General features: G+C 39.3%; 1 protein-coding gene across 1 annotated transcript in view; it reads right to left on the reverse strand.

The window, feature by feature from the left end:
- MAN1A1 (mannosidase alpha class 1A member 1) overlaps positions 1-16,854 on the reverse strand; it is a 147,325-nt gene that overhangs the window by 15,483 nt on the left and 114,988 nt on the right. Inside the window, exons 6-8 of the mRNA XM_065630753.1 lie at positions 16,148-16,271; positions 13,539-13,632; positions 9,573-9,688 (exon numbers count right to left, since the gene is read on the reverse strand). Coding sequence (XP_065486825.1) covers positions 9,573-9,688; positions 13,539-13,632; positions 16,148-16,271 — 334 coding nt within the window. The remainder of the gene's footprint in view (positions 1-9,572; positions 9,689-13,538; positions 13,633-16,147; positions 16,272-16,854) is intronic.

Below are 16,854 nucleotides of genomic sequence, written 5' to 3' on the forward strand. Positions count from 1 at the left end.
GGTGACAAAGATCCACCCAAGTGAAAAGCTCTGTTTGGTGGAATTAATTCTGAATTTCATACTTAGAATCAATTTACTTTTATTTTGATATAACTATCTCCACACTTTAGAAAGGGATATGTTTATTTGAATTGCAGCTCTATTACAACTTGGTCTCCATCGACAAATAATTCCTTCCTGCACTGCTTGCAGATCAGGTGGTGTCATATTTATCACTACAGAGATTCTTATTTCATTTTACTCTAATGAATATTCTCAACATAAACCAATATACAGTATCTGCAAATAATAAAAAAATCTAGAAGAGGAATGTGGTCTTTGATTAGCTGAAAATACATTATTGATGGATAATTGTTTGGAGCTGGTACAGTTTTTCTCTTAAGGAAATCAAAATTTCATGTTACTGTTTTCCAGAATGTATTTCTGCAACCCAAATAGTAATTTCTTTCTTTCCATCAAGGTAAAGCAGAAAGACATAAAAGGTTGCAAAGATGAAGTGGCTGCAAGTGTATGTTCCCAAAGGGAGCAATAGCAGATGCTACCTGGAAATGACAAAAAAGAGAAACAAAACCCACACCAACCAACCAACCAACACCCCAAACAAATTGACTTTAGACTGTAGTGGACAAAAAAGGAGAGGGAGGAAGGGAAACCAGAGGAAAATAATAAACATTTGCCAGATATTTAAAGAAATAAATTTAATACATGTAAGGCTGATATGGCATATGGTTAGCAGTGTACCTGCAAGCTCTTATAGCCAGACTGACTTTTACGGCTGATACAGTTCCTGGCAATTTGTGTGTGTGTGTGTGTGTACTTTTATGTGAGGCTCTGCTTACAGTCCTCACTGCAATAAAGCCTTTAGCTAAATCACCTTTTTTTCCATCTTGTGGGAAACTATTCCCTCTATACAACAACTGTAAAAATGCTTGAGCACTCAATAAGAAACACTAACAGTCCCTTTTACGGTTTGAATTGTGACTCAAATGCACCTTGTATTATTACTCCTGGCATCTTTCTCATGAGTTTGCATGTTGAAATGACGCCCTTGCCTGTCTGTCACACTGGAAGAACTGCAGTGAATGAGACATTAGGAATTGTTTAGGTTACAGGATTGCACATCGCACGTGTGTGTAATCTCTGTGATTGACAGTACCAAAGAGGAACTCTTCATTTGTTCCCAACCTGATTTCCTCCCCCTCCTGCTCCCTTTCTTAAGCCAATATGTTTTGTATTCTCTGCTTATCGGCCTGTTCCTTAACCTTTACATTGTACTGCCAGACCTTACGCTTGCAAAATTAAGCAGAACTGGACCTTCCTAATAAATAACAGTTTTCCTCCATTCAGTTCTTCACTCCTTGAAGCTTTTCACACAGCTTAAACACCGTTGTCACCACCCTCCTGCCTCAGTCCCCAACTTGTTTTTGTGATTGGGAAGACCTTCATTTCTCCTTTGAGTTGTTTAGGACATTGAATGGGATTGCTTATAGAGAAACACAGAGGATGCAGAACTGGAGTCATCTCACTGTTCAAATGAGTAAAAAAACCCAGTCAACAAGCTTATTTTTAACAGGCAGTATTCTCTTGGTGGATTTGGCTGACAGGTAATAAAAATATTAACAGAGATGCCTACAGAGCACAGATGGAGGCTTCTTGGGAAAAATGTTCCGCATCTCAAAGTTGCTCAACTCAAAATAAACACGTGCCACAAAAGTTAACTCTGCTAAAGGAGCAAGGATCACGAATTACAAACCTCAAAATGCAAGGTAAAACTGCAGTTCTGCTTCCTCTAACACTTAGCCATTTTACTGCTCCTTTTACAGTACCTCTTTAATTATGATTAATCAATTTCAATGACTACTTCTGTTTTAACAACAAAAAACAGGTGTTTCATTTCCCACCTCAAGATGTCTCTGTAGCTGGAGATAAAACTGTCATAGTTACATATTTCCGTACCTTAATAAATCTGAAACTTCAAAAATACGATCCTAGTTCTAAATTTCCAGGGTTTATAATGTTTGTTTTAAGGATAATTACAACTCTGCAGGCTTCTTTACAACAAAGTGCTATAAATTATCTCAGTCCAAACTTTTAATATATTTTTCTTCCCCTAGGAATCATTTTCATAAACAGTATTTTGACAATTTGAAGCAACAGTGAGTATGAAAGAGAATTCTACCATGTGATACCTCCAATAATTCAAATGTATAATGTCAATTGCTTACTTATTTATTTTAGTATTTACAGCTTGTACCAATACATTTTATTGCTTCGAAGCAGCACACAGCAGGCAGGTCAGGATTATTGTGGTTTTGCATGCTGTGAGTTTTTAAGTCAATTGCCTGTTTTCTTGACTTTAAGTTACTTCCCTCATGTTTTCTCTGTTGAGTTCATCTAATGCAATGGATACTTTTCTTCAGCAATCTTCATAATTCACCAAATTTATCATTTATCCAAAATTCCAATGAGTTTATTATGAAAAGTTCAAGATTTGCATTGTTCTATTATTACAGCTGTTTTGGAGATGGCAGAGAAAAATTGCACTTTTTTTTTTTAAATTTCATATTTGTTTGTTGATTCTGTTTTGTTAAATATAATTCATACAGGTTTTAAATACGTATTACAAGATTCATGAATCACACAAAAGCATACAGTCAGAAAAACTAGGATGGAATAAGAAGCTCAAGCCCTTGTTAAAATTTATTAAAATATTTCTGCCAAAGAAAAGTGGCATCTTCTTATGCTGAGGTCGTCACTGCTTATGAAATCATGCTTTAAAAAAATCAAAACTGAATTCTGAATACAGGAGAACTTTCATTTGTATAAACACAATCTGTAAGAAACATTTCAAAAGTAATAAGGCACTTACTCGTTTTGGACTTAGGACATGTTATACATGGAGGTGCCTAAGTTTTTAAATTGGAAACATTAACAAGCATTTAACTACTATGATACCTATCCATCTGACCACTGAAAAGATGGTTAAGTTCTAGGGGAAAGCTGATCATTTACTTTTGTCTCAAAATGCTTCCCCCCCCCGCCCCGTATAGATCTATTAGTGTCTTTAAGAGCAACAATGCTCTTGCAGTAAATGTACTTAATGCTGGCTGCTACCAAAAGACTAGATTTATTCATATTCTTAAAACATTATTAATGGAATGGCATGAATCAAATCAAGTCACTATCAAAATGTTACCATTATGTATTTCCAGAATATGCTAGAATATTTATTGCTCCTGACAAGCTTTTCTGCTGTCAAAAATAGTATAAATAGTAAGGACATGGCTGCTCTGATGACAAGAGCAAATCCACAAGCAAAAAGGAGAAAATTTCTCTCGCAGGACATTTCTAGTTAAAATCTCCTCAAAGAGTTCCAACAACATTGTAGCTTGCTGTTCCTCATGACAGTCCATAAACAAGCAAATATTTTAAGAAGTACTTTCTATAGTCCAAACTACAGGCATCGTGCTGCTTAAAAATCTGCAGAAGCCTGTCTTTACTCTTGCTGCTTTCTGTAAGCAGCTGTAGAAAGTTGCAAGACTCCTGTCAAGAAGAAAAATATAATGAGGAGAATAAAAAGGAGCAGAGAGTCCTCTGGACGTCCTCATCTGTTAAGTGTAATGAATCTTGTGTTCCTACATAATACAGCTATACTATCGCTACGTGCAGAACACCAGTGCAGCTGCGTGATAAATATTTTAAACATGATAGCTGACAAAATATGTAAATAAACTGCCTGTTTATTCATTTTCACACATTTAAGTTACAGACAATACCCCCCCCTCAAAAATGTATACACTAGGAAGGCTGGGTCCATTGCACAGACTGTTTCATCCTGAAGATCTACTTGCCCAGGCAGACTTTTCCTATTATATATTTCCTTGAAAGCCAAGAAGTGCTCGAGTATTGAATATTCAATTCATTAAGAGACTGTTGGCTTTACCCAGTATGACAAATTATTCTAATTGTGTTGTTGCCATTCTGTCATTGTCCACATCAGTTATGTAGTTTTTAAGATCACTACGATCACTAAACAAACCACTTCAAGCAACTTAATGGAAACTGCAATCAGCACAGAGCAGCCACCAGACTGTCACCACCGTTAAACAGACCCTCATGAAAGCCTGGAGATGAAAAGGGCCTCTCTGCCAATATCATGCTTTCAGTTTGCTAACAACACTTTGTTCTCTCTCATTTCAATGAGAAAGGAGTCTACATGGATTTGTTTTATCTCTCTGAAAGGCTGAAATCTTGACAGCTCTGAAAAATATTTGCTACTTAATGCCGACAATTATATATACCAACTCCCTACCCAAACACAATCAAAATCATATAGCTTCCTTTGGCAGAGTACAAACTGAGTAAACAAAGGCTAGTCTCAAAAATTAGCTACGTGCCAAAAAAAAAAAAAATGATCCTATGTGTTTTCTGTCTGAATACTCAAAATCCTGGGGCCAAAAATGACTTTTGATACCCAGAAAAGGTTACTGCATTCCTCAATGGCTCGGTCCAGCCTAGCAGCAAGCTGGCTTTCAGGAGCTGCTGAAATCTGGCAGCAAACAGCTGTGGCATCGCTTCACACCACCTATTCTTCCTTCTGCTCTTCCCATGGTTTCCATTCCCACATGCTAGGTTCTCCAGAGATCACTACTTTTCTTGTTACAATCTTCTGAGCGGTTGTTAGCCAGTAAGAAAAATTAAACAATCTAAACGTCTGAAAGTAAACCACACTGTCTAAAGGTAAAAACTGCGGACTGCACGGGGCCACCATGGGCTGAACTGACCCGAGTTGCTTGGGAAGCGCTGGCGAGGGACTCTCTCTCTGCCTGTGACGTTCTTCTGGGCCAAGTTACGGCTCTATTTGCAGCCTTTAGATACGTCACTTCTCTAGAAATACACTGAGGAGGGGATGAAGGCAGCGTCAGAGAGACAGAGAAGAAAAATTTAAGATGCAGAAAGCTTGCAGCAATGGTCATAAATAAATGGAATGGGAAAATTTGGAAAAGATATCTGACCATCCAGACATCAAGTGTGAGACAAGCTATTAACGGGATTAGTGGGAAAATTGCCCTTCAACTTAGAAAATGAGGGCTGACACATTCAAGCGGGGAGGATTTGATGCAGTTGCTCTGACACCACTGTTGCTAGACTAGACATAAGTGAACCCAGAAGGTTCATTTTTGCTCTAAATTATCACATTCTCTTACTAAACCTACTCGATTGTGTCTTAGAGATCAACTGTGTTAACTGAAAAGAGCGAGATGGTTCCTGTCCTGGATACTTGCAAAGACTGATAGATTATTCTGTGGCCAATTACATCCTCCAAATGACTAAAAGCTAAATACACATTTGTTAAGTAACTGAATGTTGCATGCTATCCACTGAAACCAGTTTAAGAGGATCTCTTACTTCCTGTATTATGTGAAACAGGACATTATATGCATTGGTTTTCAAAAGAGAAAAATAACTTACATTAAAAATACATTCACTTGTCTTTTTGTGCAAATCCTGGAATTTATGAATCCCTCTGATGCCCTTATAAATACATTCATATTATACTCTGGTATACCCTTTTCCCATTAGGAATAAACTCTTCCTTAAATGGCATCAGCAAAATATGCATTTTATTCATGGCAAGCAGAAAAAGTTTTTAAATCTAGTTTGACATCTTAGTTATTGCTTTTAACTTAAGCCATAACACAATCTATAGATGCTACAAAAATTCAAATAGAAAGAACTCTTTGTTTTTAATATGAGTTACAGAACAACGTAAGAAATAACCCCAAAGCTTTATCTAAATGAATTTCAGCTTTTCACAGTGAACTGTAACTCACCATGTATTTTAATTTGTGGTTTCTGGATAGTGGAAGATATTGAATTAGGCATCAAACATTCACATCGCTTTTTCAGAATTTGGTGGGTCTGTGCTGGACCAAATTGCCAGGAATAATCACACCATTCCCTTTGGCATAGTCTTTAAAAGATTCTGAAAGTGTCAGGGGAAATTTATGTAAGAAAATACGAAGCAGACTCAGAATGCCCAAACCATGTAGGCTTAGTCATAAAGAAAGACTGCAGCTTGTGCAGACACTTAAATTAGCTTTAATTTAGATAAGTAAGGGATCGATAGCAATAAAACCCATATCAGGATGGATTTCAAAAGAGGTTAGTTACTCTGGTGAAGAACTTCGCATCTCAGTGGGGCTCAGCCAGTCTGCAGTTCCTGTGAGACGGCATCTTCCCTGCTCTTTTCCAAACAAGCTACATTACAGCATCGAGCTGTACCTCCACATGCTGCATGTACACTTTCAGTTTTGGCATAGAGGTACCTCGGTATAGAAAACAGAGAACACGAATGAAATATAACAAGAGAAAGTCTAGAGTCTTACATCTGGGTGGGAACAAGCCCAGGTTCCAGTATAGGTTGGGGAATGACCTGTTAGAGAGCAGTGTAGGGGAAAGGGACCTGGGGGTCCTGGTGGACAGCAGGATGACCATGAGCCAGCACTGTGCCCTTGTGGCCAAGAAGGCCAATGGCATCCTGGGGTGTATTAGAAGGGGGGTGGTTAGTAGGTCGAGAGAGGTTCTCCTTCCCCTCTACTCTGCCCTGGTGAGACCTCATCTGGAATATTGTGTCCAGTTCTGGGCCCCTCAGTTCAAGAAGGACAGGGAACTGCTGGAGAGAGTCCAGCGCAGGGCAACGAAGATGATGAAGGGAGTGGAGCATCTCCCTTATGAGGAAAGGCTGAGGGAGCTGGGTCTCTTTAGCTTGGAGGAGACTGAGGGGTGACCTCATTAATGTTTATAAGTATGTAAAGGATGAGTGTCACGAGGATGGAGCCAGGCTCTTCTCGGTGACAACCAACAGTAAGACAAGGGGTAATGGGTTCAAGCTGGAACACAAGAGGTTCCACTTAAATTTGAGAAGAAACTTCTTCTCAGTGAGGGTGACAGAACACTGGAACAGGCTGCCCAGGGAGGTTGTGGAGTCTCCTTCTCTGGAGACATTCAAAACCAGCCTGGACGCCTTCGTGTGTAACCTCATCTAGGTGTTCCTGCCCTGGCAGGGGGATTGGACTAGATGATCTTTCGAGGTCCCTTCCAATCCCTAACATTCTGTGATTCTGTGAAGACTGTTGCTCAGAAAATAGTGGAAATAGCATTCAACCAACAGCATGGCGAAATCTGGCACATATTTAGTGATCATTTGGCCCTCCTAAATACTGATAATGCTGGACAGACACGATGCTTGGACTTCTTAAAAGCTGCTAATAACTAAAAAATATTAAGATAATAGGTACTTTAAATCCAGTTACATACAGCAGAGCTCAGACCCTGTCGTTGATATTGCTGCATTCAGTGATGCTGCCGACCAGGTAATTCCGCTCCCACAGCTCAATCCCGTGCAGGGAGAACTGGCCACACAGCCTAGCGGCCATCACCACTTCTGCTCCCTGTCAGGACCTCAGGGTGCCTGTGACAACTTTTGTACCTGAGGAGCTTGTTATCTCAGCACAGCTATGGTGTGAGTTTAAACAAAGCCATGCTGTTGCAACCGCACGCAGACGCCCCTCGGCGCGCTCCTGGCCCTGTCCCCGGTGACCGGCCACCAGCAGCAGCCCTCCACCCCGGCCACGCTGCCGGGCAGGTCGGGCTGGCTCAGCAGTGACCCGACTGACGTGGGATGGCACACACGCTGGTGTGGCCTAAGGCAAGAGAGACTTCCCCACAAACTTTGCTTCAGCTGTGCTCCAGCCAGGGGACAGTGAACCTTCAGCCTTGGTTGGAGCAGCCCAGCACCGGCCACGGAGGCACTGGGCTCTCTCGGGCGCTGTTATCAGCTGGGATCAACGTGTCGCTGCTGCTGCCTGGCAGGACCGGAGACAACGTGCTCATGTGGCAATGTGCTCACGGTCCCACCGACAAGGGTGATGCCCTCACCACTTTTAAGATATTCCACTTGCGGCAGTTTCCAGAACAGCTGTACTAGCAAAAGCACATCTCTTTATCATGTGCGTCTATGCACTAGCACTTAGCTTGTGTAAAAATGTATTTAAAAGAAAAATCTGATGTTATTAAACCAGTGGAAGCAGAAGACTAGAAGCGGATTTGAGGTGCTTCAAAATGCCTTCCCTGGTAAGATGAATTGATACCGTATTATCAGACACTTTGTCCTCTCTTTTTGGCTGCCAATCTAATGGCTGAGCTATTACGCTATCAGTGTTCTTATGTTATAGACTCAAATCCACTCAAACTTAATTTAAAATTCACCTTTTGCTCTGAAGCTGAAACCATGTTAGCAGTGAAAATGAGGCCGACTGCATCCAAATCTGCACTTACAAAATTAAAGGCAGCATTTTCTTAGCAGAGGATACTTGCTCATCAAATTTACTACCACCACAGATCACACCCTCCCTCAAATCATCACGACTATTCTCTCTAATGAAAAAAAAGATAGTTGCAATGAGCCAGGGTTGTATTTTTTTTAATGCCACCACTTTTTGTGATATGGGAAGTAAAAGGAGACTTATGTCTCTTCCCTAGGGAGAGCACATTTCCAGATGTATGAAAGAATACACAGATATTGCTCAGCATCTCGAAGCTGTGTCTGCAGAGGCACTGTACACACATACACTTAATAAGAGATAAAAGTCCTGGCCCTAGAGAGCTCCCAGTCAAAACAGATGAAAGGATGGGGAAAAAAGAAGTAATATTATCCTCTTTTATATATATATATATATATATGAAAGCAAAGAACTGAGAAAGTAGGTCATTTGCCAAAGACTGGAAGGAAAGCCCATAAATACAAATTTAAACTTAATACTTCTCAAGTCTCAATCCGGTGTCACAAAACCATTATTTCTCCCCAAACAGCATATTAAGGAAATACCATAAATAACAAAGAAAACTGCAGACCAGAAGGATCATAAATAAAATACCACATAGAAATTTAAGTATGAACAATTCCTATTTTTGAAAACTTTCTCATGTGTCCAATTTGAATAACTGGCTGTTTCACAGAAGCTGGCAAAGATATGCCTCTTGTAACAAAAAGTCATTGTGCAACAAAACCTTCTACTTTCATTTATAATTATCTACCACAATATATTGATCCCTGTGTTGACCACAATCAAAATACTCTAATGGCTCAAATATGAGGTCAAAACACAAGAAAAGAACTCCCTTCTGGGTATAAGGAAAAAGGACAGAAGAAACATATTTTGAGAAGACTGAGGAAAAAATAATTTAACTTTATCTGAGAGCTACTTGTAGTTGCATTATTATTACATATTTTATACTTTTCTCCTCCATTATCAGAGACAACTGACTGTATTGCAGTTGGAAAAAAACCCCTACACTTCCAAGACTCTCCCCTTTCCCACAGTATCTGTATTCCTCTAGCATTTATATTTTATGAACTCTTTTTAAAAGAGAAACAAATTCTTTAAAAAAAAAAACCCACACTGTGGTGGCAAAGATATAAATCCCTCACATTGCCCCCAAAGCCTGTCTCATTAGGATTGTTATAGATTAGATTACTATGGAAAGGGAGATTTAAATATCTTATTTACCTGAACAGCATCATAATACATTTTCTTGCCTTCTTCATCTGTCTTGTCTGACATCAGCCACGCCTTGAGCAAATATTCATAAAAGCTATCCCCAAGCCCTCCAATGGAGACATGATCTAGAAAGAGATTCAACAGCAATTTCATCTTCAGCCTGGGCAATAAAATACAATTACAGTTTGAAACAATGCCTTTCATGATCTCTTCCTACAACAATCTTTAATAAATTTAAGCCTGGAACCTCAGTAAAAACTTAGCTGGTATATATAGAGAATTATTTCTTTAATTGCTAAATTTTTCATTAAGGTAAAGCACCATAGTTATTTAATGTGCCACAGTGTGCCACAGGAGTTCATGGCAAAGAAACAAGAATTTATATGTTTAACATCTAATTCATGTAGTCTATCCCATACAAAAATGTGGTAATCTAAGTTCTTTTTTATTCTAAAAACAGGGAAAAAAGTAGGAAGTGATCTCTAATAAAGGCTTTCCCCTCTTAGCATGCAGACATTGTTTTTATTTGTTATTTTATTCACTAATGTTTCACTTAAGTCATTTTATAAAAAAGGCCAAAATGTTTTCGCTCCATACTGTAGTGTTTAATTTCAGGTTATTTTATGGTATTTCAAAATGCCGACCCATATGTTTAAAAATAATACTACATTTGTGAACATCTGGCTGCTCTCAGAACTCAGCAGTAGTTCTAGAAGGGAAAAAAAAACCAAACAAAACCAAACCAAAATAAACAAACAACCACCTACTTTTCCACATCTACAGAGGATTATTGTTATCACACTGCTTTATTCTGCCCTGTGCTTACTGTGTGACAAGATCTCGTGCTACAGCTGCTGTGATTATTCAGCCGCACATGCTGAGGACGCGGCCCCGCAAACACTGACGCCACACCAGCCAGCCCGTTCAATACCAGTTGCACCAGTGACGGGAAGGCTGGTGATGCTCTCAGCTGCTTGCACAAGGTCACACTCACCTGCTGTCCAGGAGCCTAAAAGATTCTTGGCAAAATTTTAATGGGCTATCAAGATTTCAGCATAGATCCCCTAGACACAGGAAATACTACAAATACATATACATATATATATATATGTAAAGTGCTTCTCTAAGCTCCACTAAACTAAGAACACTAGATAGAGGTTTTATTTTTTAAGTTGGTTCTCCTGTTAACTATAAGGGATTTGGCATTTATTGAGTCTTCAGCGAAAAGATTTCAAAATGCTTTACCAGGACTACTCCTTCACAACTGCCAATTTTACAGTGAGGAAGGGGTCCGCTAATTCCACCTGAGACATCCAGGATGGAGATGTGGTTAACATGTACCACGCAGCAAGTGTGTGAGTCACACCACAAAATTCTGGGCATGAGAAACGCAAACCGCGCGTGGGGTAATCCGGGCTCGTAAAGCGAGATGTAGAAGGGTTAGTGGTACAGAGCTCACGATTTCCAATGCATAACTCTGATTTTAGCTTCAAAGTTATCCCTCTGTTGGTGGAATTCAAAAGAACACAGAGAATTTGTTTTTAAACTCCCCAGGATCTTCTCTTCATGGAATGCCTCCTCTTTCATCTACTGAACAGGTTGCAAAGCCATGCAAATGTAGAAGATATATCTTTTTTTCTATTCAAACTTTATTAAGTGTCTTTTTCCTTCACTAGCTTGTGACATCCAAAAACTAATTTAGTTTTCCAAGTATATCCTGTCTCTTTGCCTAACAAGTACATTGTACCATCAAATCTAGGTTATAAACGACCTCCCCCCCTCCTCCTCTTTTGAATATATTAAATTTCTGGAAATAATACACCATTTATTTAATTAAATGTTCATGATCCAAAAGGAAAAGAGGCTTCTTAAAAAAAAAAAAAAGCCAACATTTTCTGTGATCAAAGGCTGATCTTTGAACAGCGGCATTTAAATGACCTTTACGGTTTCCTAAATAAATTACCATAGAAACCTCTGACATTTGCAAACTAAATAGCACAAGCGCAGTTTCATCAATAATAAGCCCTGTTATTATATACATTATTGCAGTAGACAAATCCAATTGACGCATGCTGCAGCAAATCACTGTCAGTTTACTGTCAAAATAACAAGGGCTAAATGAATTTACAGGAACAATGGCAGCAATCCAGCAGTGTCCTTCACAGTCACAGCTTTGCTAGAGAAGAAATGTTCAGAAACTATTCCCCTCCCTCCTCACTTGATGTCTGAGAGATAATACTTCTGTCTTGTATCAATCAAGGGTCTAGGCTTTTTTTCCTGCTGTACTTAACTGGAAACAGCCTAGAAAAGCAATCTCACATAAAACATCTCTCAAGTCTTACATTCTGATCTAGTATGGGAAAAAAATAATAAATCAGTGTCTGCAAACGGAGGCAACTGAACTGAAAGAGATGCAACAAGATCGAATTTGCTTTTGCTGCTTCAGCATGCTGGGGGCTGACCCACATCAGCTTCTGAGCCCTTCATTTTCACATGCAGGAAGCTATTTTTTTGTCAATAAAACATGCTATTGTAAAGCAAAGCTGGTGTGAACTGCAAGTTTTCCTGTGCACACCAATAAAAAACGGCATTTAATGTGAATGAGGAGTACATGAGTTTTAATGCTTTACAAAGCTGTGCTAAACCAACACGGGTAACAAGTGGGCACACAGCTCTCAGACCTGTAAGTGGATGTCAAGAGTTTATACCACCACGCTAACTGGAGTCGATGGTTATGGACACTGAGCTGTCACCAGCATTATGGCACGGTCACCTGAGGGAAGCCTCACAGTGCAGTAGAATGGAAGGCTTTCTAAAATGACGGGTGGAGTTCTAATTCATCAAGGAAAACGGGCTTTGCCTCGATGGCACAATACAACTGAGCAGCACAACCTTTTTGGACATCTTTTTAATTTAGAGTGAGATGCAAAGCATTCAAAAATATATTTCATTCAATAAAACACTCACTCTTTGCCATTGTGAAAATTATCTATCCAGAGTGCAGCCAGTGCGATAAAGACTCCAGAACCTCACTTTCACCTTAACTGCACCCTAAACAAACTACTGCATTCAAGAACTTCTCCAGTTCTTTCCAATAGTATAACTAGCTCCAACACTGATAATCTACAGGACCATCTCATCTGCCTGTGTCTTTTGAGACCAAGAGAGCATATCTTGCTTGTTTCCTTTCAGTAACTTACAGAGGAAAAAATAGGACATTGAGTCACATGAACGGGATTGTGGCAGACTGAACCTAAGTAGGAAAAGTGGAAAGAGAAGAAATAGGATCTCTAGATCGTGGTTCTGCACACCATGATGTAGGCTTTGAACATGTTATGAAGGCAACGTACAACAAGAAAAGGCTCAGTCATCATGAAGGAGCTAAGAAGTTCAAATACTTGAAGCATTTTGTTATACTCTTTCCCTTCTAATTTTGGTGTCTCCAGTAATGGTCCCAAGAGGATTAATGCCATGACACAGTTCTGTTTAGTTTGCTCCCTCAGTTGTTGGCAGTAAACTTCAACAGAAGTCACAGCTGGTATTAACTTGAAACACTTTTTTTTTTAATCTTAAGCGAAGCCACACCATTCTAAAAATATGGAATTTGATTCAGATGATATGATAATGTTTCCTTAAACAGCTACTTTAGAGATCACTTTAGACTTTTGAATAAAATGCTTCTGTAGTCTACAAATTTCTTTCCAAAATGATACATATTCAGACATTTCCCCGCTTGCACAAGCAATACTCAAGGATCAAAGAAAAGTACATTAAAACACAGCAAGTAGGATTATTATGTTTATATTTGTAGTATTTTTTACATTGTATGGAACCTCAGATATAATGTGAGTTTTTACATCTTATAAAAGTACTTTATATATATAAAAATCCACATAACAGGGATTGAAAGAAGTTAACAACTGCAAACAGCACACTGATACACAGGTCATAGTAACAAAGAAGTGAATGACTTACGCTGGCCCCACTGGCCACTGCTGGGATTCAGATAGTTGGGGTAAAGGCCCTCTGGTTTATCCAGTCGATTTAGAACTTTTCGAATATTCATTACCTGTTGGAAGGGTACATAACACTGAGCACTGATGCATTTCCTGCTCCCCTCCCCCCCCAATAAAAGTGTCAGTATAAAAGTCTTAAAGTGCAAATATCCCTAAAAATTAAAAAAAAATAGCCTTATTCAACACAAATACCTGAATACCTCTGTGCAATCATGTTACCATTAACAAAGATCCTGACATCATCCCTTTGATGACATCAGCTTAGAACAGGGGTGTCAAACTCATTTTCACTGGGGGCCATATCAGCCTCGCGGTTGCCTTCAAAGGGCAGAATGTAATTTTAGGACTGTATGAATTTATATTCAGCCCTTTGAAGGCAACCGCGAGGCTGATATGGCCCCCAGTGAAAATGAGTTTGACACCCCTGCTCTAAGCTGATATGATCACGTAAATGAGCTCTTCAAAACTCCTGGAATTGCTGTGTCAAGTATCAGTAATGGAACAACACAAGAGAAGCAAGCTCCCAAGTTCAAGCCTTGCCATATCTCACCCATCCACAGGATACTGAAAATCACAGAGGGTGGTTGCTCAGCTACTTCAGCATTATATTCCTCATATACCCAAGTCAGAAATGGTGCTAAATATTAAGCCTCTCACTCAGGTCAGATGCAGAAGGGAACCGCCAGGCAGTTTTGCCTGGAAAGGAGGGCACTGCTGGAGTTGAGCTCCAAACAACCAGCGGGACCCCGCGCAGCCCCGGGCGCTCCACCGGCACCGTTAAGGAGCTGGCTACAAATGAGAGGACCGGGGAGACAATTACCATCCAGATGTTCTGCAGCTGGAGGCTTCCAGCAGCACCATCCATTGCAGAGCACACGAAATAATTTATGCTGAATTTTAACATTCACAGAAAAAGCAAATGTAGCAACTTGGGAGAATGATGATGGTGAGTGCCACAAACCAGAAATTGTAACAAAAAGGTACTGACAGCTTCATTATAACACCCCGAATGCCTAGAGATCAAGTGAACTAGCTGCTGAGAAAGAAGATAAATTAGCTACACCAAGCCACAGAAGGATTTCTGTTGTGGTTCACAAACTGCCTTCTGCATCTTGACATTGCATTGCTAACAGTCATTGCCCAAACGCAGACTGCAACCAGTCCTAGACCTATTTTAATGAATTCTTCTATGAATACTTCCATGCGAAGCTTATTGCAGCGTTTCTTCTTTATCAAGCGTACCAGCCCTGGAACAGCTTGCCTCGAAGGGCTCTGGAATCACAATCTCTAAAGGGTTTTAAGAACAGCTTATACAAGCAAATTTCCAGCATCTTGCAGCTATAGCTCAATGCCACTTTGGAAGAGAACCACAGGTTAGGATTTTTAACATACGCAATTTGATTGTCTTTTAATAGAACAGATGCTACACATTAATTAACCACAAATGTCAAAAGATAATTGAGCTACCTAGTAAGTTTGTTTCTGTCTGTTCCTGGGTGCTGCCACTCCCCACCTCCCCCGTTCATATTTGTTGAAGAGAAATTCTGTCTTTAAATTTATCCCTAAATGCGTTCAAATTGCCAGGAGTTTGTTTCACAAAATTTATTCCAGCGCTGACAATAGTATCACAGCAAAGTCATTCAATCCTTTAAGTTTGGTACAACTAGTATTCATTTTAGATTTGACCATTGCTTTTAAACCTGCTGCTAAACATTTGTCGCCTAATTATTAATTAGATTATTAGATAGATCGTATCAGTTTTAGCTAACATGGGGCAGTTGGAGTAAGAATACAAAATCAAAACAAGTGGAAGTTTTAATGAGAGAAAAAAACTCAAACCAAACCAAACCAAAAGATACAGTGTATTATATAGAACAGGACTTACTATTTATGCACGAAAAACCAAAGCAAAATTGCTTAGGTGGGAACTGGGGAAAGCAGAAGAGCTTCTTTCCATGGCTTAAGTAAATAAAAAGTATCCAGAGACAAAGGTATCAAATTCTGAAAGAATCAGTAAGCATGACAACTTTTGTCAAAGGATGTATTTTTTTTTCTCACCTCAAAGAAAGTTCAAAGGACATTTCTTAAAGGATAGTGCAATTGAAGGGCTTTCTGACCTTACTGATAGTAGTGATATTATACAGCATTTTGAAGACTAAACTTGCTGAGATCACACAAGGTAGCCATGGTGCTTTGCATATAGGCATCACATATTATCCCCAATATAATGTCAATTTTTGTTTTCACCACATTCAGGTGAAGTACTGAAGAAAGCTCTACAGTCTGATTGTTTAATGTGATACTAATTTAGAACATAAGCAGAAATGATATGTTTTATGGGCCTGGGTAAGTGCTATATACAAGAAGATGCATCGCAGTGATTTTGGAACAGATTTTTGACTTTATAGTACAAGAACACTCCAAGGTGATTAGGAAAACATCTACAAAATATCTACCTCCCGTGACAAATGCTTACAACTGAGGAAACCCCAAATCTCTCCCCAGAGATATTAGTCTCCCAATATGTGCTTCGTCTTTTACAACATGACTTTGACTGGACAGTCTAACCTTTTCAGCAAAGACAGGGTTTCCAGATAGGTGGCTCAAGTGTACGAACTCCAGATGCAAAGTCCCAAATTCTGCCAAAATGCTGCTGCCGCCAGACGCCCAAGGCCAATTTCGACCGATTCCACTAAGGTGGGGGGGAAGAGAAATACAGAAAATAACCATGAGCATCTGTAAGACAATGCAAATAAAATATAACTGGTAGTAGAGAAGATAATTCATTTAAAATGCACTTAATATCTATGTAAGAAACCACGCTTCGGCAGCCTTCCATGACTTCAGTGCAAGACCTTGAATTACTTTGGTCTGGTTCTGCTTAGGCTTGTAAAATCACTTACTGCAACAAGTCAGCCTTCTAGCTCATGAATAGCTCCATTACACGTATCACTGTACCAGTGTTTCACTGTATGATATTCAAGTTTAAAGACATTACAAAAACCACTGAGTATGAGAAAACATTCTCATACTTCACCTGTTTTCCCTGTATTTTAACACAACACTCTGCAATTCTAACTCTTCCTTCTACAGTGCAATTGTTTATTAACTTAAAATATCACATATATAGAGCATAGGCTTTAATTTAAAAGTAGTACATGCAGTATATCCTTCTTAATACCTGAGAATTTAATAGAGTAGGATATCTAGGCATTGTCTGTCTGAGCACTCTTACCAGGATGAGTAACTTCAGGTTTAATTAAGACCTAAAGACA

The sequence above is a fragment of the Caloenas nicobarica genome, chromosome 3 (genome assembly GCF_036013445.1).
Source record: "Caloenas nicobarica isolate bCalNic1 chromosome 3, bCalNic1.hap1, whole genome shotgun sequence".
Taxonomy (NCBI): Eukaryota; Metazoa; Chordata; class Aves; order Columbiformes; family Columbidae; genus Caloenas; species Caloenas nicobarica.